Genomic DNA, 26,834 nt, shown 5'->3' with positions numbered 1-26,834 from the left:
CATTTCTTTTTTTAAATCTTTTTTTAATAGTTAACTATCAAGTTGGTTTCCATATAACACGCAGTGCTAATCCCAACAAGTGTCCTCCTCCATGCCCATCACCCCCATTCCCCTCCCCCCAACCCCCATCTGCCCTTAGTTTGTTCTCGGCATTCAAGATTCTCTCTTGATTAGCCTCCCTCCCTCTCCCCCACTATTTTTCCCCTTCTTCTCCCCACAGGCCTCCGATAAGTTCCTCCCAATCCTCCTATATGTGCAAACATATGGTAGCTGTCCTTCTCAGCCTGACTTATTTCGCTAAAGCATAATACCCTCAAGGTCCATCCAGGTTGCTACACATGGCCAGATTTCATTCTTTCTCATTGCCATGTAGTATTCCATTGTATAGATAAACCACATCTTCTTGATCCATTCGTCGGCTGATGGACACTTATTAGGCTCTTTCCACGTTTTGGCTATTGTTCAGAGTGCTACTATGAACATTGGGGTCCATATGCCCCTATGCATCAGCACTCCTGTATCCCTTGGGTAAATTCCTAGCAGTGCTGTTGCTGGGTCATAGGGGAGTTCCATTGTTAATTTCTTGAGGAACCCCCATACAGTCTTCCAGAGGGGCTGCACCAGTGTACATTCCCACCAACAGTGTAGGAGGGTGCCCGTTTCTCGACATCACTGCCAGCATCTGGAATCCTCTGATCTGCTCATTTTAGCCACTCTGACTGGCGTGAGGTGGTATCTCAGTATGGTTTTGATTTGTATTTCCCTGATGAGGAGGGATGCTGAGCATCGTTTCATGTGTCTAGAGCTATCCAGATTTTTAACACCATTTTTTGAAATGATCCATTCCCCATGTTGGTGTCTAAAAATGCAAAGGATTTCTGTACGTTGATTTTGTACCCTGCGACTTGGCTGATTTCTTGGATCAGTTCTAGTAGGCTTCTGGTGGAGTCTGTCAGGTTTTCTATGTAGAGTATCATGTCATCTGCGAAAAGTGAAAGTTTGACTTCTTTGCCAATTCTGATGCGTTTTATTTCCTTTTGTTGTTTGATGGCTGATTCTAGGACTTCCAGCAATATGTTAAACAGTGGTTAGAATGGACATCCCTGTCGTGTTCCTGATCTCAGGGGGAAAGCTCTCTGTTTTTCCCCGTTGAGGATGATGTTAGCTGAGGGCTTCTCATAGATGGCTTTTATGATGTTTCCATAAGTTCCTTGTATCCCGACTTTCTCTAGAGTCTTTATTAAAAAGGGATGCTGTATTTTGTCAAATGCTTTTTCTGCATCTATCGACAGGATCATATGGTTTTTATCTTTTCTTTTGTTGATGTGATGTATCACACTGATTGATTTGCGAATATTGAACCAGCCCTGTAATCCAGGATGAATCCCACTTGATCTCGGTGGATAACACTTTTTATGTGCTGTTGGATTTGATTTGCAAGTATTTTGTTGAGGATTTTTGCATCCATATTCATCAAGGCTATTGGCCTGTAGTTCTCCTTTTTTGCTGGGTCTCTGTCTGGCTTGGGAATCAAAGTGATGCTGGCTTCATAAAATGAATCCAGAAGTTTTCCTTCGATTTCTATTTTTTGGAATAGTTTGAGAAGAATGGGTATTAATGCTGTTTTAAATGTCTGGTAGAATTCCTCAGGGAAGCCATCTGGCCCAGGGCTCTTATTTTTGATAACTGATTCAATTTCCTCACGTGTTATGGGTCTGTTCAGGTTGTCTATCTCTTCTGGTGTGAATTTTGGTAGTGAGTGTGTGTTTAGGAATTTTTCCATTCTTCTAAGTTGTCCAGTTTCTTGGCATATAGTTTTTCATAGTATTCCTGATAATCGCTCATATTTCTGAGGGGTTGGTAGTAATCAGTCCATTTTCATTCATGATTTTGTCTGAGTGCTCTCTCTTTTCTTTTTGAGAAGCCTGGTTAGAGGTTTGTCAATTTTGTTTATTTTTTCAAAAAACCAACTCTTGGTTTCATTGATCTGTTCAACTGTTTCTTTGGTTTCTCTACTGTTTATTTCTGCCCTAGTTTTTATAATTTCTCTTCTTCTACTGGGTTTGGGGTGCTCTTGTTGCTGTCCCTCTAGTTGCTTTAGGTGAGCTGTTAGATTTTGCACTTGCGCTTTTTCTAATTCTTGAAATTGGAGTGCAATGTAATTTCCTCTTAGGACTGATTTCGCCACATCCCATAGGGTTTGGATTGCTGTATTCTCATTTTCATTTGTTTCCAAAGATTTTTTAATTTCTTCTCTAATTGTCTGATCTGATTGGCCCATTCATTCTTTAGTAGGGTGTTCTTTAGCCTCCATGTTTTTGGGGGTTTTCCAGACTTCTTCCTGTGATTGCTTTCGAGTTTCATAGCATTGTGATCTGAAAGTGTGAATGGTATGATCTCAATTCTTTTATATTTATTGAGGGCTGCTTTATGTCCCAGTATGTGATCTATCTTGGAGAATGTGCCATGCGCACTTGAGAAGAATGTGAATTCCATAGCCTCAGGATGTAGAGTTCTAAATATATCTGTCAAATCCATCTGGTCCAATGTGTCATTTAAGTCCATTGTGTCTTTAGTGATTTTCTGTCTAGTTGATCTATCCATTGCTGTAAGTGACGTATTAAAGTCCCCTGCTATTAGCACGTTCTTATCGATAAGACTGTTTCTGTTTGTGATTGTTTTATGTATTTAGGTACTCCCATATTTGGTGTGTAGACATTGATAATTGTCAGCTCTTCCTGATGGATAGACCCTTTAATTATTATATAAAGCCCTTCTTCATCCCTTGTTATTGTCTTTACTTTAAAGTCCAGTTTGTGTGATGTAAGTATAGCTACCCCAGCTTTCTTTTGACTTCTAGTAGCACGACAGATATTTCTCCATACCATTACTTTCATACCCTTACTTTCAATCTGAAGGTGTCCTCCAGTCTAAAATGAGTTTCTTGTAGACAGCAAATAGATGGATTTTGTTTTTTTATCCATTCTGCTACCTTATGTCTTTTGATTGGGGGCATTTAGTCCATTTACATTCAGTGTTATTATTGAAATATGTGGGTTTAGACTCATTGTGTTGTTTGTGGGATTCATGCTTGTGGTGGTGTCTCTAGCATCTTGCGTTCCTTGCAACACTTCCCTCAGAGAGTCCCCCTCAGGATTTCTTGTAGGTCTGGTTTAGTGGTGACAAATTCTTTCAATTTTTGTTTATTTGGAAAGACTCTTATCTCTCCTTCTATTCTGAATGACAGGCTTGCTGGATAGAGGATTCTTGGCTGCATATTTTTTCTGTTCATCACATTGAAGATCTCCTGACATTCCTTTCTGGCCTGCCACGTTTCAGTAGATAAGTCTGTCACCACTCTGATAGGTTTCCCTTTGTATGTGAGGGTCCTTTTCTCCCTAGCTGCTTTCAAAATTCTCTCTTTGTCCTTGTATTTTGCCAGTTTCACTATGATATGTCATGCAGAAGATCAATTCAAATTACATCTGAGGGGAGTTCTCTGTGCCTTTTGGATTTCAACATCTACTTCCCTCCCCAGCTTGGGAAAGTTCTCTGATCTAATTTGTTCCAGGACTCCTTCAGCACATTTCCCTCTCTCTTCCTCTTCTCGGATTCCTATGATACGGATATTGTTCCATTTGATTGTATTGCTGCACTCTCTAACTCTCCTTTTGTGTTCCTGTATCAGTTTATCTCTCTTTTTCTCAGCTTCCTTTTTCTATAATTGTGTCTTCTAATTCACTTATTCTCCTTTCTGCCTCTTCAATCTGTGCATTAGACTCCTCCATTTTATTATATATCTCATTTATAGCGTTTTTAATTCATCACAATTATTTTTAAGCTCCATAGTCTTTGTAGCAATAGTTTCTCTGATGTCTTCCATGCTTTTTTCAAGCCGAGCCACTAATTTTATGTCTATTGTTCTAAATTCTTGTTCAGTTATGTTGCTTATATCCGTTTTGAACGGTTCTTTAGCTGTCAATTCTTCCTGAAATTTCTTTGGAGGAGAGTTCTTCCATTTCATCATTTTGGTTAGCTTTCTATCTCTTGTTAATTTTAAAAGCTTGTTGTACACTCGGTCCCTGCGAGTTCTGCTGTATTAAAGAGGGCTCTTTGTTTAGGGCTGTCTGTTCAGAAAGTGTTCTTTGAATGGTGTCTCTTGGGTTCTCTTGTTGAGAGTTTGGCTATTTTGTTTCCCTCCCGTAGCAGTATTTGGGACTCTCCACCTCGTGTACTTTGCTTGTTTACTGAGGTAGCCCTACCAGCAGTGGAGAGGTGATGAGCCAGCCGTGTTTTTCATTCTGACTTCCAGTTCGTCAGGCGCCGATGCTTTTGCTGGGGGCAGACACACTCAGTCGGCACTTCTCGAGCTGTCCGGTGCTTGGCCAGTCCTCCAATTTCTGTCCTGGGTGCCCAGCTGCACCTCGCTGCCGCGCACGCACCTCTGCGAGTCCCCAGCCCGAGGTCCCCTGCGATACTCAGAGGTCTGCAGTGCGCCCGGAGAGCCCTCAAGATTTCTTTTTAAGTTATCTTCTCTTTTCTTTTCTCCTCTTCTTTTCTTTCTTTAAATAATCTCTACATGCAGTGTGGGACCTGAACTCATGACCATGAGATCAAGAGTTGCGTATTCCTCTGACTGAGGCATCCAAGCGCCCCACTTCAGGGTTTTCTACATAAAATACCATGTCATCTGCAAATAGTGATAGTTTTACTTCTTCCTTTCCAATGTGAATGCCTTTTATTTCTTTTTCTTCCCTAATTCCTCTGGCTAGGACTTCCAATACTATGTTGAATCAAAGTGGGAAGGGTAAGCCCTGTTCCTTATCTTAGAAGAAATTCTTTCATCTCTTCACCATTGAGTATAATGTGGGTTTGTCATAAATACCTTTATTATATTGAAGTATGCTCCCTCTTATACCTATTTCTTGGGTGTTAATATAAAAAAGGATGTTGAATTTTCTCAACTACTTTTCCTATATCTATTGAGATGATCATATGATTTTTTTATCCTTCGTTTTGTTAATGTGATATATTGCACGGATTGTTGCAAATGTTAAACCACCCTTGCACCCCTGGAATTAATTCCACTTGATCAAGGTGTATAATTTTCTTACTGTATTGCTGTATTTAGTTTGTTAATATTTTGTTGAGGGTTTTTGCATCTATGTTCATTGGCAATATTGGCATATAATTTTCTTTTCTTGTGATGTCCTTGTCCGGTTTAGGGTAACACAGGCCTCTTAAAGTGAGTTTATGGATCTTCTTTCTTCTATATTTTTGTAAGTATTAGAGAAGGATTGGTATTAATTCTTCTTTGAATGTTAGATAGAATTCTCCAGTAAAGCTTTCTAGTCCTAGATTTTTGTTTGCTAGAAGGTTTTCAATTACTCATTTAATCTTACTAGTAACAAGTCTTTTCAGATTATTTCTTCTTGATTCAGTCTCAGAAGGCTCTAAGTCTCTAGAAATTGATTTATTTTTTCTAGATTGTCCAATATGTTGGCATATAATTGTATTCTTATTATCCTTTCTATTTTTGTGATATCAACCGTAATGTCTCTTCTTTCACTTCTGATTTTGAGTTCTCTCTCAAAATATTATTGTTTATCTTTCAAAGAAAACAACTCTTGGTTTCACTAGTCTTTTCTGTTGCCTTTTTAGACTCTGTTTCACTTATTTCTGCTCTGAGCTTTGTAAGTTCCTTCCAACTATGCGCTCTATTTATTTGTCTGTTTTTCTTTTCTAGTTCGGTGAGGTGTTAAAATAGGTTTTTAAAATTTTTTCTTGTTTCTTGAGGTGTAAATTTATAGCTATGAACTTCCCTTTTAGAATTGCTCTGCTGCATTCCAGAACTTCGGTATGTTATATTTTTATTTTCCTTTGTCACAAGGTTTTTTATTATTTCTCATTTGATTTCTTCATTAACTTGTCAATTTTTTAGTAGCATGTTGTTTAATCTCCACATCTTTGTGCACCTTCCAGTTTTCTTCTTACAACTGTGGTCAGAAAAGTTGCTTGATATTAATCTTCTTAAACTGTCACAATGTGTTTTGTGGTCAAACATATGATCTATCCTGGAGAATGGTACATGTGCACTTGAGAAAAATGTATTCTCTTATTTGTTAATGGAATGCTCCGTATGTATGTGTTAAGTGCATCTGATCTAACCTGTCACTTAAAAGTCCATGTTTTCTTATTGTCTGGATGATCTATCCATCGATGTAAGTGGGATATTAAAGTCCACTACCATTACTGTACTACTGTCCATTTCTTCCATTAGGTGTTTTAATATTTTTTATATACTTAGGTGCTCCTATTTTGGGGTACACAGATATTTACAAATGTTATATTCTCATGTTGTGTCAGCCCCTTTGTTGTTATATAATGTCCTGCTTTATCTCTAATGATAGTCTTTGTTTAAGTCTATTTTGTCTAGGGGCGCCTGGGTAGCTCAGTCAGTTAAGCACTTCAGCTCAGGTCATGTTCTCATGGTCTGGGAGTACGAGCCCTGCCTCTCACGTTCTATGCTGACAGCTCAGAGCCTGAAGACTGCTTAGATTCTGTGTCTCCTTTCTCTCTGCCCCTCCACCACTCATGCTCTTTCTCTCTCTCTCAAAAATAAACATTAAAAAAAACCTTTTAAGTCTATTTTGTCTAATAGAAGTATAGCTACCCCAGCTTTCTTCTGGTTTCCATTTACATGGAATATCTTTTTCTATCCATCCCTTCACTTTCAGTATGTGTTTGTCCTTATATCTGAAGTGAGTCTCTTGTAGGCAATATATAGATGGGTCTTGTTTTTTATCCATTCAGCCACTCTATAGTTTCGTTTAGAGAATTTAGTCACTTTACAATCAAAGTAATTATTAATAGGTATGTACTTATTGTCATTTTGTTATTTTCTGGTTGTTTGTATTTCCTCAGTTGTTCTGCTTTTACTCTCTTCCTTGGCTTCTTGACTTTCTTTAGTGGTAGGTACACTTAGATCCCTTTCCCCTTATCTTTTGTGTATCTACTATAAGTTTTTGGTTTGTGGTTACCCTGACACTTACATATAACTTGTATTTGTAATAGTCTACTTTAAGGTAATAGCAACTTACATTTGAACAAATAAAGCTCTACATTTTTACTCTCCTTCCATGTAATTTTACATCTTTTTGTCACAAGTATCCCTTAACTGATTACATTATTTTTACTATCATTTTTAACCTTCACACTAGCTTTATAAGGTATTAACCTATTAACTTTACTGTATATTTACCTTTACCAGTGAGATTTATACTTTCATGTGTCCATGTACTAATAAGGACCCTTTCTTTTCAGCTTAAACAAGTCTCTTTAACATTTCTTATTAAGGTCAGTTTAGTGATTATCAACTCCAGGTTTTGTTTGTCTGGAAAACTTTTCTCTCTCCTTAAATTTTTGATAATTTTGTCAGATAAGAGTATTCTTGTTTGGAAATTTTTTTTCTTTCAGCACTCTGAATATATTGTGCTACTTCCTTCTGGCCTGAAACATTTCTGCTGCAAAATCTGCTAAAAGTCTAATGAGGTGTTCCTTATACTTAACAAATTCCTTTTCTCTTGTTGCTTTTAAGATTCTCTCCTTGTTTTTAACTTTTGATATTTTATTTATGTGTCTTGGTCTCTTCTGGGCTCATCTTCTTTGAAACTCTCTGGGATTCCTGTATCTGGATGTCTGTTTCTTTCCTAAGGTTAAGAAGCTTCCCACCCACTTTTTCTTCACAGAAATTTTCTGGCCTTTTCTCTTTCTTCCTCTGAGATTCCTATAACGTCAATGTCAGTTCACTTGATGTTGCCCTAAAAGTCCCTTAAGTTATCTTTCCTTTTTTATTCTTTTTTCTTTTTGCTTCTCTGGCTGGGTCAGTTCCTCTGCCCTGTATTTAAGTTCACTGATCCTTTCATCTATTTAGTCTGCTGTTGTATTTTTCAGTGCAGTTACTGTATTCTTCATTTCTGTTGCAAAGCCTTATCTTCTTCTTTAGTTTGGAACATATTTCCTCTGATTCTTCATTTTCCTTGACTTTCTACATTGGCTTTTACACATTACAAGAAAACACCTGTTTCTCCCAGTCTTGTATGGTTGATCTTATTCAGGAGATGAAGTTTATCACTCAACACCACAACGGCTCTTAATTGTTTCTCAAACATTTGTGATTATTCAAGTAGCCTATTTTATTTTTAATAGCTCCCAGTAGTTGAGGGTGTTCCAAGACCAGATATTAACTCAAAATTTCCCTACTTTGGAATCATTTTATTCATTTCATTGGGTTTTAGGGTGAGTAGTTACAAAAACATACTTAGTCCTTCTCCCTACAAACTGACACCCATCTGACTTACTATGGAGGATGAATATGGACACATGTCAATTCTGATGTTCTTATGACACCAGAGAGGAACTCTAGAGAACAGCACTGTATATTCCAATCACCTCTGACAACAACAACTGTGCCAACACGGGTAATCATTCAAACTCCCTTGATGCATTTCCCTATAAAATAAGAGCATTGAGCTTAATAGTCATATAGAGACCTTATAAGTCACTTACGGTTCTCACCTTGTATTACTATGATTTTATTATAACAATATTAAGTATAATAGTTTTATTATTTAGGTTACTTTTCAATTTTCTGATGGTTAAATATCTCCCTCTAGTGGAAATTTTGTTTAAAAAAATGTTTAAGAATCAGAAAGTTGCAGTGTCTTCATTCTTTTTTTTTTCCTGTAAGTCTCAAGTATAAAAAATCTGAACATGCGTATCTCCTAAGACTAAGCAGGTCTAATATTCTAAAGTCATATTTACACAAAGAGGCCTAGAATATGTAGGTATTTACCATTAAGTAATAAAAAGTTTTTTAAAATTCTTATCAGGTCATTCCATTAGAATTCTTTTTTTTTTTTTTAAAGGAATTATCTATATATTTTTTTAATGTTTTATTTATTTCTAGGAGAGAGAGAGATTGTGTTAGCAGGGGAGGGTCAGAGAGAGAGGGAGTCACAGACTGAAATAGGCTCCAGGCTCTGAGCTGGCAGTCAGCACAGAGCCCGACGCGGGGCTCGAACCCACGAACCACGAGATCATGACCTAAGCAAAAGTCGGACGCTTAACTGCCTAAGCCACCCAGGCGTCCCCATTACATTAGAATTCTAAGCAACAAAGAAATATAGTTGGTTGTTCCCTACTTCTCCCACATATGACTCATTCCTAAAATCTTCCTTTTTCGAGAGTTGTCTGTGACTATTTGAAACATCTTACTTAGTAATCTGCTTTTCAAGAAAAATCATAAAATTGGAAAGGTGCAGAGAGAAACCAAATGTTGTTAACATAACCAGCCAAAGTCTGCAGCAAATTAAGTAAAATTGAGCAGTTCAAAAATTCTTACTATTTTGGGGCATCTGGGTGGCTTAGTCAGTTAAGCATCCAACTTCAGCTCATGTCATAATCTCAAAGGTCATGAGCGCAAGCCCCACTCTGGGCTCTGCACTGACACTGAGGAGCCTACTTGGGATTCTCTCTCTCTCCCTCTCTCTCTTCCCCTCCCCCACTTGCATGCACCAGCACGCTCTCTCTCAAATAAACCTAAAAAAATTCCTACTATTTTGAAATGTAAACAATGACAACTTGTATCTCTTTAGAGATTCAGCAGTTACTATGTATCTTTGTCTTTTAAAGAATATCAACTGTCCTCTTCTTAGATTTTTCGTCCCTGCATCTCCTAAGGCATATGGAACAGAAACTACTGGTAGTTCCCAAAACTTGTACTTCTTTCTTGCACCAATTTTTCACTGGTCTCATGGCCATGCATAACAAAGACTGAATTTCTAGCCTCTCTTGCACTAAGTTACTGGCCAATATAGTGTAGGTCAAAATGATGAATGTTACAACTTCTAGAAAGTATCTTTCAACAGAAAAGTAAGCCCTTGTTTGCCCATCCCCCTTCCCAACACCTTACATGCTCAAACCATCATCATACCATGATTTGTAAGCCACAAGGCTAATGGCAGAGCCTGATACTCATAATGTCACCATCCTGGCTCCTGAAAGCTTACCTTACAATTTTGTTTAAGCAACAGAGAAACTTCTAGTACTTTGATCCACCTTTATTAAGTTTTCTGTCATATGCAGCTCAACTAATTCCAATTTATTCAGCAAATGAGCTAATAGTATACATTTAAGCCATTAGTAAATGCTCATAAAATTTTCAATCATGCTTTGGTACTATGGGATCATAATATTAAGCTCAAAGTACTGTTACTAATGACATATGTATGGGCTGGTGCCACCATGGCCCAGTAAAAGGTGGGAACATGGTGACTGCAGAAGGGCCCCACGTGGCTCCTGTCTTGTCTGCACTGGCTCAAACAGCCACCCAGGACCAGCAAGCCAAACGACTATAGGAGTTACCCAGTTCCAGCTCATGCTGCGAATGCCTCTGGTCAGGTAGCAGCCATTCTTCAGAAGCACAACATGTCATTAAAAATACCCCCAAACTTTGATGTCATCCTTGATCTGACTCATAATGGGATCAAACTACCAATGGTGTTTTCCTTCAGAGTCTTAAGATGACCAAAATACACAACTAAAACAAAAAGAAGTTTAAAAAAACTGCAGCCTATTTTATCTCTTAGGCCATAGGCTCACTAATGAACACTCCAATCAATCTTTGGGGGCAAGCCATTCAGAAATGTACAGCTCTACTCAGCAGCTGGTTCACCTCAACTTCAAAGGAGAACTTTCTTTTTTCAGTTGGACTTATGGACAAGCTCCCAGAATGAGCCTAATTTGGACAAAGTCTAGCTATTCTCCATATAATCTTTGGAATGACTGTGTAAAAGATAAACAATAAGAGAAATAACCTGAAGGACCCAAAAGCTACTAGGACACTCCAGGGCAATGTATACACTGCTATTACAGATTTCTTAGACACAGAGATGGACCTTGGGCCTCTGACTCCACCAACCTGACATGGACTGTAGGCCTGGTCCATTAATGGAGATCAGGATGCAGTTAAGTATGTGGAATATCATTACTCTGAAAATAGGATCACCTTAGCCCCAAAGAGAAAAAATTCAGGGGCCCGTGGGTGGCTCAGTTGGCTGAGCATCCAATTCTTGATTTTGGCTCAGGTCACGATCTCACAGTTCGTAAGATCGAGCCCTGCACTGAGCTCTGTGCTGACAGTGGGGAACCTGCTTGGGATTCTCTCCCTCCCTCACTGCCCCTCCCCAACTTACACTCATATTCTCTCAAAAATAAACTTAAAAACAAAAACAAAAGAAAAGAGAGAGAGAGAGAATTCAATTGGCATGACTATGCAACCTTTTGCAATGGGACAACACCCAGGTGTTCCTGGACACCCCAAGAGAAGTATGGGATCTTAGCACAGACTTTCCAACCCAAATGAGACCAATCCTTTTGTATCCACATTCTGTTTTAGTCTTTGGCAGATAATCTTTGAGGTTTTTAGGTCATGCAACACAGTAATATCACCTTGGTGACCCTGTATGGTCCCAAGCCCTGGTAACAACCTGGAAAAGTTTACCTCCCCTAAGGCTACTCATCACTCATGCCCTGACTGTGACATATCCTGTTCAACTAGCCCTGGAAACGACACACTGTGAATGTCCTCAGTTATCTCAGCAGTCTTGAAAAGGGAATATGCTGGGGCGCCTGGCTGGCTCAGTCAGTTAAGCGTCTGACTTCGGCTCAGGTCATGATCTCACAGTTCATGGGTTCGAGCCCCACGTCGGGCTCTGTACTGACAGCTCAGAGCCTGGAGCTGCTTCAGATTCTGTGTCTCCCTCTCTCTCTGACCCTCCCTGCTCACGCTGTCTCTCTCTCTCTCTCAGAAATAAAACATGAAAAAAATTGTTTTTTTAATTTAAAAAAATAATAAAAAAGAAAAGAAAAGGGAATACGCTGAGGTGGGAGCTCGGTCATCCTTTGAGGGCCCCAGACACCCCTCAGCCCCTTCTCTGCCTGGCAGGACCAGAGGCAGCAACCAGGGATACGGACTGCAAAGACTTCTCAAGAAGCAAAACCTCTCACCAGGCACCTAGAGCAGGCGCTCCGACTCGCTGGGGGTGGCTATCACCACTTAAGGAGGCAGAGTCCTGATTATCTGACATCAGTCCTTGCTCTATGCGAAAGGAGAAAACTTGGGACTGCTTTTGTGGCTGAGGACAAGGATCAGGAATCTTGGTACCTAACCATGAATATAAGCACCATCTTGTCCATATGACTTAGGTTGTGACACCTGGGCAGCACCTGCTTTGGTTACCAATGAGTTGAGGCCAAGACAGCCTGTCCCCGCTTCCCTGTTCACCTCCTTTACACATTCTCCACGTAGGCCCAGTCCACAAAACCAACTAGTTGAACTATTTTTCTGGTATCAAAGTTTGTGCCCAGGCCCGGTCAATTCTTAAAATTCCACCTGGATCCCATTCTTATCGGACCCATACTTTGAAGGTGTCTGAGCCTTGTTCTGCCCAACCCTGGCCATATGCCACACACTGTCTTTCTATCTACTTCCTGACTTTACGCAAAAGTCTTAGCCAAAAGTATCCCTCTCTTGTGTCATGTCTTAGCAGTCCAATATAACTTGCTGGTGTAACCACAAACCACTTTGGAGTCTAATTTTCCAGCCCCTGAGCTTTCAAATGGCTATGGTTCCAAATGACCACAACCTCATGAGAGGCCCTGAACATAAACACTCAACTCAGCTACTCCCAAATCCCTGATCCACAGAAAATGGGTGAGATAAACAGTTTTTTGTTGTTTCAAGCCATAAAATTTGGGAGATATTTGTTAGGCCCCAGCAGATAACTAATAAGTAATAGAAGGCTCGCATATCAGCAGACTAATGAGGGCATCCAGCACTATTGTCCTGGCCTCTGAGAAATGAGAAGGATCTTGCTATCTGCCTTCCAATAAAAGCACACATACCCTCAGCAACAACCATATGCAGTTGCCAGGGTGTTTATACTATAAAGATTTTTCTGACATGGTATCACTTTGTACAAATGTACTATAAGAGGTCCCTAGTTCATTAATTCCTCCTAAGTTCAGCCATTACTGAAGGCTGCAGTGAGGGAATTGCTTAATCACAGCAGCAGAATCTTTGTTATCACAACATACTCCTTCATTTACCTGGATTTCCAGAATCTGAAATTCAAGTTGAAATGTAATCATGTGGCAATTTCCTGATAACCTGTGTCTCTGTAGAACTTTCTTTATACCTGTAAATCAGAAAAAAAACAAATATTTTATTTGCAAATAAGTTTCCTTCAAACACCTCTTAATTTTTGTGAACATTTATAACATATGTGGGGATACATGTGAAGCTGTATGTTAGCATTTACACTGCAAATAGCTAGAAAAATATGCACCAAACTGATTTACCTTTGCAAAGATGAATTAAATATAACTTGTACTTTCTATATCTCAATTATACCAAAGATTACAATAAGAAATAGAACATGCTAGTATACCCTACACAAGTTTGAATCATAACTAATGGGTTTTTCCCAACGTTATCTGACTCTAGCTAAAAAGAGTACATGAAATCAACCTGTCAAAACTTTACACTTAAATGTATAAAATGCATTTTGCTAAGTATACAACTCAATATTTTTTTAACATGAGTTTCCCATCTAACTACCACTGAGATAAAGATACAGAAATCTTAAAATATGCCAGAAAGCTCTCCATGTCCTTCCCCAGGCTACTCGTCCCTCAAGAGATAACCAGTATTTTGACTTTAACATCATCTAATTTTGCCAACAAAGGTATTTTTAGAAGCTCACAACTTCACAACAATAAAGAAAAAAAAGGAGAGTAACCTAATTTTGGAATCTGGAAATCAGATGGATGAGCTAGATAGCACACAAAACAAATCTAGGACTAAGCTGACAGAACTAAGCTGGCAGATTCAGGAAAATTAAAACCTAAGCCAGCAATGGGAGAAGCATGGTATTAAGCCCATTCAAAAGCATTCTGAATAGGCTGCACCAAGTACCCCACAACAAAGTCAACATAGGAAGACGCAAAATGGGAAGACTAAGATTTTTGCACTAGCAAAACATATCTGGCCAAACCTCACTCTCCCATCCTCTTTGTTTTCCATATTTTCCTTTCAAATACCTCAAGTACTTAAATTCTATCACCCATTTCTTATGTATTTCAGACTTCTGCTGAGGTGTGCTACCCAAGGACCTCTGAGGTCCAACTCACTTTATCTTCCCTGTCATGAGGGTTATTTCAGTGGAAAAGTCAGAAAGCATTTAAAGAAAGTGATTCTTTTCCTTAAAGGTTGATACTCTTGCCCAAAGTTCCCACGTCCGATGCACAGCTGAATTAACTTCCCCTTTATAAGGGAGTAGTATATCACAAACTCTTGGCAATAAACACTCAATCACTTGGACCAGAAACCCTCCTCTGGAAAATGGTCCAGATCCTGAAACATTTATCTTGGCCACAGGCCAAGGAGTAGAGCACTTTAGATGAGACAGCTCTCAACTCTGAAGATTTGCAAATTAATCACGCTATCTTTCACTTATCTGTTACTTGACTATTAAAATACTTAATGACAAAGCCTGTCTTCCTCAATATCTACTTCAGGCAGCTTTAAAAGAGTATTATGCACACTGTGATGTTCAAAAGACACCTGACAAAACAAGTTTACCACACCACATAGTCAAATAGTTATCTTGTAGGATTTTAATTCAAAGACATGACAAGCAATTTCCTGCGTAATGAGGTAAACTTCAACATCACTTCCAAATTAAAGTTAATGCTTACTCTTGTCTGTCTTCTCAGTGTTTGTTAGGTCCTCTGTTTTCATGGAGTAATTTCTTATATTGATGCCAGTAAGTGTGCTTAGAAAAAGAAGTTCTGATTCTAAATGTCCAAGACGACCTCTCCGATCTTTTGAAGAGGCCCATGCTCCAAAATCTGATTGATGTATTTCTTGAAGCGATTTTCTAAAAAGCAAATGTAACAATTACTTCAGTGAACTACTAACAAGTGTTTATTTCTTCAAACCGTTTCCATTTTGTCTTTCTCACTTTCTTCCCACTAAAACTACCTAAGATTTTTCTTAAAACCAATATGGCTACTAACACTGTAATCTTTAATCTCAAATTAAAACAAAGCTAAATAAATTATACTACCATATTTCTACCTGTTACAAATAATTGTAAAATAAATTATAACAAGAGTACTTTGCAATATTAAAATGTCTGTTTATAATGGAATGTTTAAAATACTCCAAAGTAAATATCTGATATCCCAAGCCATCTCAAATTATTTTTGTAAATGTCTTTAAGTAACAAAGTAATGTTGGCTGGCTAGTTTTAACTTCTAAAACAAAGTATCAGAGTATTTTATAGTAAGAAAGAGAGTCTCAGGAAATCTAAGAAGGGGGGGCGGGGAATAGCATAATCTCCTTAATCAATACTGTAATCAGTAATCACTGAAAACACAAAACTCTATTTTCTTTGAAAAAGAGTAAATTTCAGCTACTGATCCCAATGAATGTTATTTTACTTGCTGTCATCCACTACTGCCCTCGTGTTCTGCTGCGTTCTACACTGCTGACTTCTGCCGCCGTAAGATCCCCTTCCTTAGATGGTGGAGCCTGATTATCATGATTCTCATCTTACGTGTTCAGCACGCCACCATTCCTGCTTCTTGCCTCCAACTACAAAATAAGCCCTAACACTTGCTTCTGCTGATCTAAATATTGTTCTCTCTTCTAGAGGAAAACTCAGTGATCAATCTCAACTCTTGCACATCAGTAATTCCTAAACCATACCTCCAATAATATACTTCTTCCTGCACAGTAGATTTAGCTTGTTAACCCAATAAATGGTTTTGTATCAAATTAGCTTGTCTACCATATTTCCCTAATTCTGTTAGGGATAAAATCCGTCCCCTGATACCTCAGGTTCCTTATCTTTGGAGTCATCCTTGGCTTCGTTAATCCTTCACATCTGGATTTACTGCCATACTTTCTGCTCCGTCACATAGCTATCCCTCCTTTTCTATTCCTAACTCTACTACATTAACCTGCACTCTTATAACCTTATGCCATGTCTATAGGAAATAACCTGAACTCTATATTCTTTACACTGAAGATCTAATGTTTTTGTAGAAAGTGTGAAAATAGCTTTTAAAATTTTGTTTTCATGTTAATTTAAAATATTTAAGTACATTCTATATCACCTGAGAAACTACCACATGCTTTTTTGTACTATCATTAAGTGATTAAAAAAAAATTAAACTGAGAATGCTAATGAAAGCAAGATGCAATCTTCATACATAAATGATAAATTTTTGTTATGCAAATACCAACTATCACAGAAAACTATGAATGAAAACTTCAAAGTGTTTCCAATAAACTGATAAAAGAATTAAATCATCACATTGAAAATACACATGCAAAATTTTAAAAAGAACCTGTGGCTTAGAAGGGAGAGAAATGGGAAGTTATTGTTTAATGGGTACAGAGTATCACTTTGGGGTGAGGAAAAAGTCCTAGAGAAGGACAGCAGTGATGGCTGTATGACAATGTAAAATGTATTTATTGCAACTGAACTACATACTTTAAAAAGGCTAAAATGGTAAATCTTATATATATTTTATCATACACCAAAAAGAGAAAACCTGCATATTCTTCATTCATAGCAGTGATTCATTCTGAGCAAAATATCATGAGTTCATTTCAATTACTGACATGAGTTTCAATGATCTGCAATAACAGTTTTTATTGGCTTTGTAGTTTATTATTTCTTCATTTGTCTTAGGAGCATAATTTTTCTTGGTCTAAATTAGAGTTCCACAAGAAACTTCTTTATTTATTTAAAGTTTATTTATTTTGAGAGAGAGAGAGAGCCGGGGAGGGGCAGAGAGAGCAGGAGATAGAGAATCCCAAGCAGGCTCTGCACTGTCAGCGTGAAGCTGGACATGGGGCTCTAACTCACAGATCATGAGATCGTGACCTGAGCTGAAATCCAGAATCGGGTGCTTAACTCACTGAGCCACCCAGGCACCCCAAGAAACTTCTTTCTTTTAAAACAAATCTATAAGAGGGGTGACTCAGTGGGTTAAGCATTAGACTCTGATCTTCGCTCAGGTCATGATCTCAAGGTTTGAGGGATCATGCCCTGCGTTGGGCTCTGCACTATCAGCGCAGAGCCAGCTCAGAATTCTCTCTCCCCCCCTTTCCCCTACACACACACATACCTGCGAGCTCTCTCTCAAAATGAACTTTAAAAAATAAAACAAATCTACAAGAGACCTGATTTTAATAGTCAATGATCTAGGATTCTGGGAAGCCAGTAGAGTAGGAGGCACCCACCTACAAAATAACTACACTGGCAGAACCTGTCTGATAAACCTGTCTTAGAACTGTGAATTCTGCTGAAGGCTTGCAACTTCCAGGGGAAGGCTTAGAGTTAACTGTGGTCAGTGTGGGGCAATTTCAGCTCTCAGCACAGCAATAGCTATGTATTCCCCACTCCAACAACAGGCAGACGGTTGTGTACACCTTCTTAAAGCAGACTGCACACACTTGAGAAAAGTAAGAGTAGGCAAAAAGGACGCTGTCCACAAGTGCTGAGGGACTGTGCTGACTGCTGCTTCTGACAAGAGAGGTGCAAAGAGACAGACAGCCAGTGTTGCACCAGCTCCCGGTGTTACAAGCCCTGCTCATCAGGCTGACGGGAGTTTTAGAAGATTTAAAGAGCCATGATTCTTTTCTTCCCATCATTTTTGGCTTTTCTCATTTTAAGAGCCACACCTTCAAGATTAAAACACTCAAAATCAACTGAGTATATGGGAAAAACTGGAAAGTGACTACATGTGCCCAAGGAAAGCCTCAGAAAAGATGTAAGAAGATAGGAAGTTTGCACCTCAGGCTTATCTTCAGCACACAGCCTACAAAATAACAAAACTAAAAATAAACAAATAAATAAGTAACAGGGGTGCCTGGGTGGCTCTGTCAATTAAGCATCCAACTCTTGATCTCGGCTCCAGTTATCACCTCACAGTCAGTGAGATCCAGCCCCACACTGGGGTCTGTGCTGACAGTGTGGAGCCTGCTTGGGATTCTCCCTCTCCGCCCCTTCCCCACTTGCACACAAGCACACTCACTCTCAAAATAAACATTTCAAAAAAGAGAGAGAAATTAAAATCCTAAAAAAAAACCCAAATAACAAAAAAGAAGGGCATCTAGGTGGCTCAGTTGTTTAAGCATCTAACTCCCATTTCATCTCAGATCATGATCGCACAGCTTTGTGAGTTCAAGCTCTATGTCAGGGTCTGTGCTGGCAGCATAAAGCCTGCTTGGGATTGTGTCTCCTCTCTCTCTCTGCCCCTCCCCTACTCAAACTGTCTCTGTCTCTCCCAAAACTAAATGAATAAACTTAAGAAAGAAAGTAAGAAAGAAAGAAAGAAAGAAAGAAAGAAGCCAAAAAGGAATTCTGGAGCTAAGAGACAGCAATAACTAAAATGAAAAATTCACTAGAGAAATTCAAAGGCAGATTTAAGCAGGCAGAACGATCAGTGAACCTGAGGATAAGACAACGGACATCATTGAGGCTGAGTCAGAAAGAAAAAAGACTGAAAAAAGGAACAAAGCATAAAGGATCTGTGGGACACCCTCAAAAGGATGAACATACGCATCACTAACAGTCCCAGAAGAGGCAAACAGAATATCTAAAGAAATAATGACTAAAAACTTCACAAATTTTATGAAAGACATGAATATGAAAATATAAGACACTCAGCAAACTCAAAGGGACTCACACCAAGATATAATCAAATTTATAAAAGCCAAGCATAAAGATGAACCTTTAAAGCATCAAAAGAAAAGTAAACCATCATATGCAAGGGTTTCTCAATAAAACATGAGATTTCTCATCACAAATTTTGGGGGTGCTCAGTTGGTTGAGTGTTCAACTTCAGCTCAGGTCATGATCTCACCGTACATGAGTTCCAGCCACGTGTCAGGCTCTGTGCTGATAGCTCGGAGCCTGGAGCCTGCTTCTAATTCCATGTCTTCCTCTCTGCTCCTCTGCCTTGCTCACACTATGTCTCTCTCTCTCTTTAAAATATAAACATTAAAAAAAAAGAAAGAAACTTTGGATAACAGAAGACAGGGGACCTATATAGTCAAAGTGCTAAGAGAGAAAACTGAACCAACAATCCTATGTATACCTCATCTTACTCTGTTTTATTTTACTTGGCTTCCCAAATATTGCAAAGTTTTACTGAAGGTTTGTGGCAACCCTGTGTTGAGCAAGTCTATTGGTGCCATCTTCTCCAAGAGCATAAGCTCACTTTGTGTCTCTGAATCACATTTTGGAAATTGTCACAATATCTCAAACTTTTTCATTATTATTACATTTGTTATGGTGATTTGTGAGATGATGGTGAGCATTTTTAGCAAAGAAGTACTTTTTAATTAAGGTATGAACATTTTTCATCAGACATAACGACATTGCACACTTAACAGACTACAGTGAAGGATACACCTAACATTTGTATATACTGGAAAACCAAAAAATTCACTTGACTAGTTTTATTGTGATAATACTTTATTGTAGTGGTCTGGAACTGAACCCACAATATTTCCAAGGTATGCCTGTATCTGGCAAAACTGTCCTTCAAAAGTGAGGAAGAAATTAAGACATTTCTAAGGAAATAAAAGGCAAAGGCCTGTTACCATTAGACCTACCCTACAAGAAATGTTCAAGTCCTACAAGTCCTGAAAGATAAAAGTACACTAGACAGGAGCACCTGGGTAACTCAGTCAGTTAAGTGTCTAACTCTGGATTTCAGCTCAGTCATGATCTCATGGTTCACGGGTTTGAGCCCCATGTTGGGCTGTATACTGACAGTGTAGAGCCTGCCTGGGATTCTCTCCCTAGAGAATGACCCCTCCTGGCTCATGCTCACTCTCTTCCTCTCTCAAATAAATAAACTTAAAAAAAAAAAAAGTACACTAGACAGTAACTTGACATTGTATCAAGAAATAAAGACCTCAATAAAAGTAATATGTAGGCAATTTCCTAAAAGAAAGTAGAGGTGATAAACTCTCTATCTTGGTCTTAGTACTGACTTTTTGGATTTGATACCAAAAGTAAATCCAACAAAAGGAAAAATAACAAGTGGGACATCAACTAAAATATTTCTTTACAGCAAAACAAATCATCAGTAAAACTAAAAGGCTAACTGTGCAATGGTAAAAAAATATTTGCAAATCATGTACCACCAAGGAGTTAACATTCAGAATACATAAAGAACTCATTAACTCAATGGCAAAAGAAAAAAAAGTCTGATTAAAAAATGGGCAGAGAGGGGCGCCTGGGTGGCTCAATCAGTTAAAGGTCTGGCTTTGGCTCAGGTCATGATCTCGCAGTTCAAGCCCCGCGTCGGGCTCTGTGCTGACAGCCAGCTCAGAGCCTGGAGCCTGTTTCAGATTCTGTGTCTCCCTCTCTCTCTGACCCTACCCTGCTCACACTGTCTGTCTGTCTGTCTCTCTCTCGTTCTCTCTCAGAAATTTTTGAAAAAAAAAATTTTTTTTTAAAAAGGGCAGAGAATCTGAATAGAAATTTTTCCAAAGAGATATATACCTGGCCAACAGGTACATAGAAAAGGTGCCCAACATCACTAATCATCAGGGAAATGCAAATCAAAACGACAATGAGGTGTCACCTCACACCTGTCAGAATGACCATTACTATAAACAAAACAATGAGTTGGCAAGAATATATCATTGGTAGTAATGTAAATTGGGGCAGCCAGTACAGAAAACCGTATTAAGGCTCCTTAAAAATTAAAAAATAGAATTACCATATGAGTCAGCAATTACATTTCTGGGTACTTATTGAAGTGAAACAAAAACATGAAGATATATGCATCCTCATGTTCACTACAACATTATTTAAAATAGCTAAAACAAGGAAACAACCTGAAAATAAAGATGTATCTAATATACAACTAAATGTCATTTAACCATATAAAAGAAGACAATCCTGCTCTCTGTGACAACATGGATGAACCCTGGAGGCATTATGTTATGTGAAATAAGTCAGACCAAGATGGACAGGTTATTAAGATGGACAGGTATGATCTCATTTATATGTAGAATCTAAAAAAAACCGCAACTCATAGAGACTGATTGTTGTTAGGTCAAGGGTGAGGTGGTTTCGGAAAACGGGTAAAGGTGGTCAAAGGGTACAAGCTTCCAGCAATACAATTTAAAAGTCCTAGGGATCTAATATACAGCATGGTGACTATAATTAACAATACTGTATTCTACATTAAAGGTTGATAAAACAGTAAATCTTAAAAGTTCATCCTACTAAAGAATAAATGGTCAACCAGGCAATTAAAGAAATTTTAAAATATATGGAAATAAATGAAATGCAAACACAATAGTCCAAATTCTTTGGGATGCAGCAAAGGCAGTCCTAAGAGGAAAATACATTGCAGTCCAGGCCTATCTCAAGAAACAAGAAAAATCCCAAATACAAAATTTAATAGCACGCCTAAAACAACTAGAAGCAGAATAATAAAGAAACCCCCAAGCCAAGCAGAAGAAGAGAAATAATAAAGATGAGAGCAGAAATAAACAATATAGAACTCCCAAAATTGGTAGAATACATCAATGAAACTAAGAGCTGGTTTTCTGAAGAAATAAACAAAATTGGATAAACTCCTAGCCAGACTTCTCAAAAAGAGAGAACCCAAGTAGATTAAATCATGAATGAAAATGGGTTTGTCACAACCAATCCCTCAGAAATGCAAGCAATTATCAGAGAATACTATGAAAAATTATATGCCAACAAAACAGACAACCTGGAGAATGGACTGATTCCTAGACACCCAAACACTACCAAAACTCAAACAGGCAGAAACAGAAAATTTGAACAGACCCATAATTAAAGAAGAAATTGAATCAGTTGTCAAAAATCTCCCAACAAATAAGAATTCTGGGCCAGATGGATTCCCAGAGTAATTCTACCAGACATTGAAAGCAGAGTTAATACCCATCCTTCTCAAGCTGTTCCAAAAAAATAGAAACAGAAGGAAAACTTCCAGACTCATTCTATGAAGCCAGCATTACCTTGATTCCCAAACCAGAGACCCCACAAAAAAGGAGAACTACGGGCCTATCCCTGATGGAACATGGATGCAAAAATTCTCAACAAGATAACTAGCAAATTGAATTCAACTGCATATAAAAAGAATTATTCACCATGATAAAGTGGGATTCATTCCTGGGCTGCAGGGCTGGTTCAAGATTCACAAATCAATGTGACACATCACACCAACAAAAGAAAGGATAAGAACCATATGATCCTGTCAATAGATGCAGAAAAACACAGCATCCTTTCTTAATAAAAACCCTCAAGAAACACAGAAGGATAGAAGGAACACACCTAAACATCACAAAAGCCATATTTGAAAAGCCGACAGCTAACTGCATCCTCAATGGGGAAAAACTGAGAGCTTTCCTCCTGAGATCAGTAACACGACAGGGCTGTCCACTCTCACCAGTGTTGTATAACACAGCCTTGGAAGGCCTAGCCTCAGCAATCAGAAAGGGTATCCAAATTGGCACAGAAGAAGTCAAACTTTCACTTTTCACCGACGACATGATACTCTTTGTGCAAAAGCCAAAAGACTCCACTAAAAGGCTGCTAGAACTGATATATGAATTCAGCAAAGTCACAGGGTACAAAATCAATGTACAGAAATCAGTCGCATTTCTATACGACAATCAAGAAACTGTTTCCATTCACAACTGCACAAAAAACCATAAAATACCTAGAAATAAACCTAACCAAAGATATAAGAGATCTACATGATGAAAACTACAGAAAACTTTTGAAGGAAATTGAAGAAGACAAAGAAATGGAAAAACATTCCATGCTCATGTATTCGAAGAATATTGTTAAAATGTCAATACTACCCAAAGCAATCTACACATTCAATGCAATCCCAATCAAAATTGTACCAGCACTGATCTCAAAGTTAGAACAAACAATCCTAAAATTCGTATGGAACCACAAAAAACCCCGAATAGCCAACAGAATATTGAAGAAGAAAACCAAAACGGGAGGCATCACCATCCCAGACTTTAGCCTCTACCACAAAGCTGTCATCATCAAGACAGTATGGTATTGGCACAAAAACAGACACATAGACCACTGGAATAGAATAGAAAACTCAGAATTGGACCCACAAATGTATGGCCAACTATTCTTTGACAAAGCAGGAAAGAATATCCAATGGAAAAAAGACAGCCTCTTTAACAGATGGTGCTGGGAGAGCTGGACAGCAATGTGCAGAAGAATGAAACTACATCATTTTCTCACCCCATACACAAAAATAAACTCAAAATGGATAAAGGACCTGAACATGAGACAGGAAACCATCAAAACCCTAGAGGAGAAAGCAGGAAACAATCTCCTTGACCTCCACCGCAGCAATTTCTTACTTGACACATCCCCAAATGCAATTGAATCAAGAGCAAAAATTATCTTTTGGGACCTCATCAAGATTAAAAGCTTCTGCACTTCATAGTAAACAATCCATAAAACTAATAGGCAACCAACGGAATGGGAAAAGATAGTTGCAAATGACATATCAGATAAAGGGCTAGTATCCAAAATCAATAAGGAACTCACCAAACTCCACATCCGAAAAACAAATAACCCAGTAAAGAAATGGGCAGATGACATGAACAGACACTTCTCCAAAGAGGACATCCAGATGGCCAACAGACACATGAAACGATGCTCAGCGTCCCTCCTCATCAGGGAAATACAAATCAAAACAACACTGAGATACCACCTCACGCTGATCAGAGTGGCTACAATGAGCAAATCAGAGGACTCCAGATGCTGGCAATGATGTCGAGAAACGGGCACCCTCCTACACTATTGGTGAGAATGTACACTGGTGCAGCCTCTCTGGAAAAGTGTGGAGGTTCCTCAAAAAATTAACAATAGAACTCCCCTATGACCCAGCAATAGCACTGCTAGGAATTTACCCAAGGGATACAGGAGTGCTGATGCATAGGGGCATATGGACCCCAATGTTCATAGCAGCACTCTGAACAATAGCCAAAACGTGGAAAGAGCCTAATAAGTGTCCATCAGCCGATGAATGGATCAAGAAGATGTGGTTTGTCTATACAATGGAATACTACATGGCAATGAGAAAGAATGAAATCTGGCCTGTGTAGCAACCTGGATGGACCTTGATGGTGTTATGCTGAGCGAAATAAGTGAGGCAGAGAAGGACAAATATCATATGTTTGCACGTATAGGAGGATTAAGAGGAACTTAACGGAGGACCGTGGGGGAGAAGAGGGAAAATAGTGGCGGAGAGGGAGGGAGGCAAACCATGAGAGACTTTTGAATGCCGAGAACTGAAGGCTGATGGGGGTGGGGGGGAGGGGAAGGGGGTGATGGGCATGGAGGAGGGCACTTGTGGGGATGAGCACAGGGTGTTATATGGAAACCAACTTGACAATAAACTATGAAGGGGAAAAAATAAAATGCAGATTGACTCTGCAAGTGGGGGCAGGCCCAAAATCTCTTTTTTTTTTTAATTTCTTTTTAATGTTTATTTCTAGGAGAGAGAGAGACAGCATGAGCAGGGGAGAGTCAGAGAGAGAGGGAGACACAGACTCTTAATCAGGCTCCAGGCTCTGAGCTGGCTGTCAGCACAGTCTGAACACAGAGCTCAAACTCACAAACCGCTAGATCATGACTTGAACCAAAGATGGACAATTAACCAAATGAGCCATCCAGGCGCCACTCTGTTTTTGTTTTTTTTGTGTTTTTTTTCTTTTTACATTTATAAAAAGTGAGCGCCAGAAGAAAGCACACAGAGAAAGAGAATCGCAAATAGAGCTCTAACCCATCACCTTAACCAACTGACAGCCCCAGTGTTCCCAAATATCCATTTCTATGCGACTCCCAAGTACTGTAACTGCCTCCAATGTATGGAGCACCCCTGGAGTAACAAGGGTCTTCCACACATTTACAACTTCACTTGTGGAGGAAAGTGTGTGTTCCCTGGTCACCTGCCTCCCTCTCCCCATTCCCAAGTACCACTTCCTTCACTTTCAGGATCCCATCCACACGACAGAGAACATCTCGTTTTGCATTCTTTTTCTTTTCCATTTTCTGCCAGTTCCTGTCCGGTTAGCTCAGGAAAATCTCTCTGCATCTAAGCAAACCAGTCTCCATTGAGAAAATGACGATGCCTTCAACTTTCCAGCCGCAGTCGAGTTTGAGACCATAGGTACATAATCCTTTTTCTCCTTCCTCGGGTAAGCGCCTGAGCTTTACCCTGAGATTTCTGGGGTCCAGCCCAGCTCTGACCTCACCTCTCCCAGCATCAGTTTCCTGGACTTTAAAATAGGGTTGACAGGAACACCTTCCTTGGGGTTGTCATAGGCGCACACACTGGCTTGTCACAGGCATACACACCGAGTTGTCACAGATGCACTCGGGCTTGTCACGAGCGCACACACCATGCTGTCACAAGCACACACGGACCTCCCACAGGCGCACACGGGGCTGTCACAGGCATACCAGGTGTCACAGACGTACACACCGAGTTGTCACAGGCGCACACACTGGGTTGTCACGGGTGCACACACAAACCTCCCACAGGCGCACACGGGGCTGTCACAGGCATACCAGCTGTCACAGGCGTACACACCGAGTTGTCACAGACGCACTCGGGGTTGTCACAAGCGCACACACCATGTTGTCACAAGCACACACGGGGCTCACACAGGCGCACACCCCTCCGCCCCATCGCGCCCAAAACCAGAGTGCAGTTCGTCCAGCCCGGGTACCGCCCCCGCCCCCCTCCGGGAGGTGCCTTCCCACCTGCGGGCAATTGGCCGCTGCCCCGCAGACCACGTTCGCTCATTTCCTTTCCACCAACTTACTCTTCTGCCCCGCTGTTCCTCAGAGGAACCACCACATCACCAGGGCGAACGGACACCTGCGGCTCGGCCGTGCCCTTGAGGCCGAGCCGGCTACCGCCAGAAAAGCACAGGGCGCCGCTCCCCGGGGCACAGACGGGGACCCCGGTCTCGTCCGCCAGCGAACAGGGCCTCAGGGAAGGCAGCTTCCCCGCGCCGACGCCCCCAGGCCGACAGCGGCCCGGTCGCAGATGCCGCACCCCCCACCCCACCGCAGCGGCGTCCCTGGGGTTCGGGAAACGCCGGAGACCGTCCCGCCCCACGGGGGCACGTACCGCGCTCGCGAGAGGTCTTCCCCCGCTGCCTGCGGCCCCTCGCACGCCCGCCGCAGGGCCGCGATCTCGGCTTCCAAGGCGCGGACCTCCGCCAGCCGAGCGTCCATGGCGCGGCGCCGACGGGAGACTGCGGGAGGGACGCGCTCCAGGCCGCGAATTCAAGCCTCGCGCGCCGCTGGCGCAAACCATCGCGGAGCTCGGCGGGGGGGGTCCAGGGAGCTGAACCCCAGCTTGCAACCCGCGCGCGCGCGCGTAGTTTCCTGGATTCGTTACGCTCACGTCGCCCCCCACTCCCAGCCGGCTCTTCACAGTCTCGGGGCTTCGAGAGGGCGGGCGCCCTCCGGTCTGAAGCCCCAGGGCGCAGCAGCCCACCCCAGGCTAGCAGACCTTGGAACAACCCGGCCGAGACGCCCCCGCGAGGGGCGTGGAGGGGTCCGGGACCACGTGACCAGGAGCCTCTCTATTTTTCTTCCGTGTCTCTTCCGCCGTCCTAGGCCAGGAATCGAAGGACCGAGGGC

The 26,834-nt window shown here is 40.4% G+C and overlaps 1 protein-coding gene across 2 annotated transcripts in view; it reads right to left on the bottom strand.

The window, feature by feature from the left end:
- The window catches only part of LOC120219629 (centromere protein P), a 235,405-nt gene extending 208,974 nt beyond the window's left edge, over positions 1 to 26,431 (bottom strand). For both annotated transcript variants that reach the window (XM_039216469.1, XM_039216470.1), the window contains exons 1-3: positions 26,317 to 26,431; positions 14,821 to 15,002; positions 13,171 to 13,259 (exon numbers count right to left, since the gene is read on the bottom strand). In XM_039216469.1, coding sequence (XP_039072400.1) covers positions 13,171 to 13,259; positions 14,821 to 15,002; positions 26,317 to 26,423 — 378 coding nt within the window. In that variant the 5' untranslated portion in view covers positions 26,424 to 26,431. The remainder of the gene's footprint in view (positions 1 to 13,170; positions 13,260 to 14,820; positions 15,003 to 26,316) is intronic.
- Between the last annotated feature and the right edge of the window lie 403 nt (positions 26,432 to 26,834).

Source organism: Hyaena hyaena, unplaced genomic scaffold (assembly GCF_003009895.1).
Source record: "Hyaena hyaena isolate Hyena2069 unplaced genomic scaffold, ASM300989v1 scaffold_634, whole genome shotgun sequence".
In the NCBI taxonomy this organism is placed as follows: Eukaryota; Metazoa; Chordata; class Mammalia; order Carnivora; family Hyaenidae; genus Hyaena; species Hyaena hyaena.
Note: the sequence above shows the minus strand (reverse complement) of the source record. Positions and strands in the feature narration are given on the sequence as shown.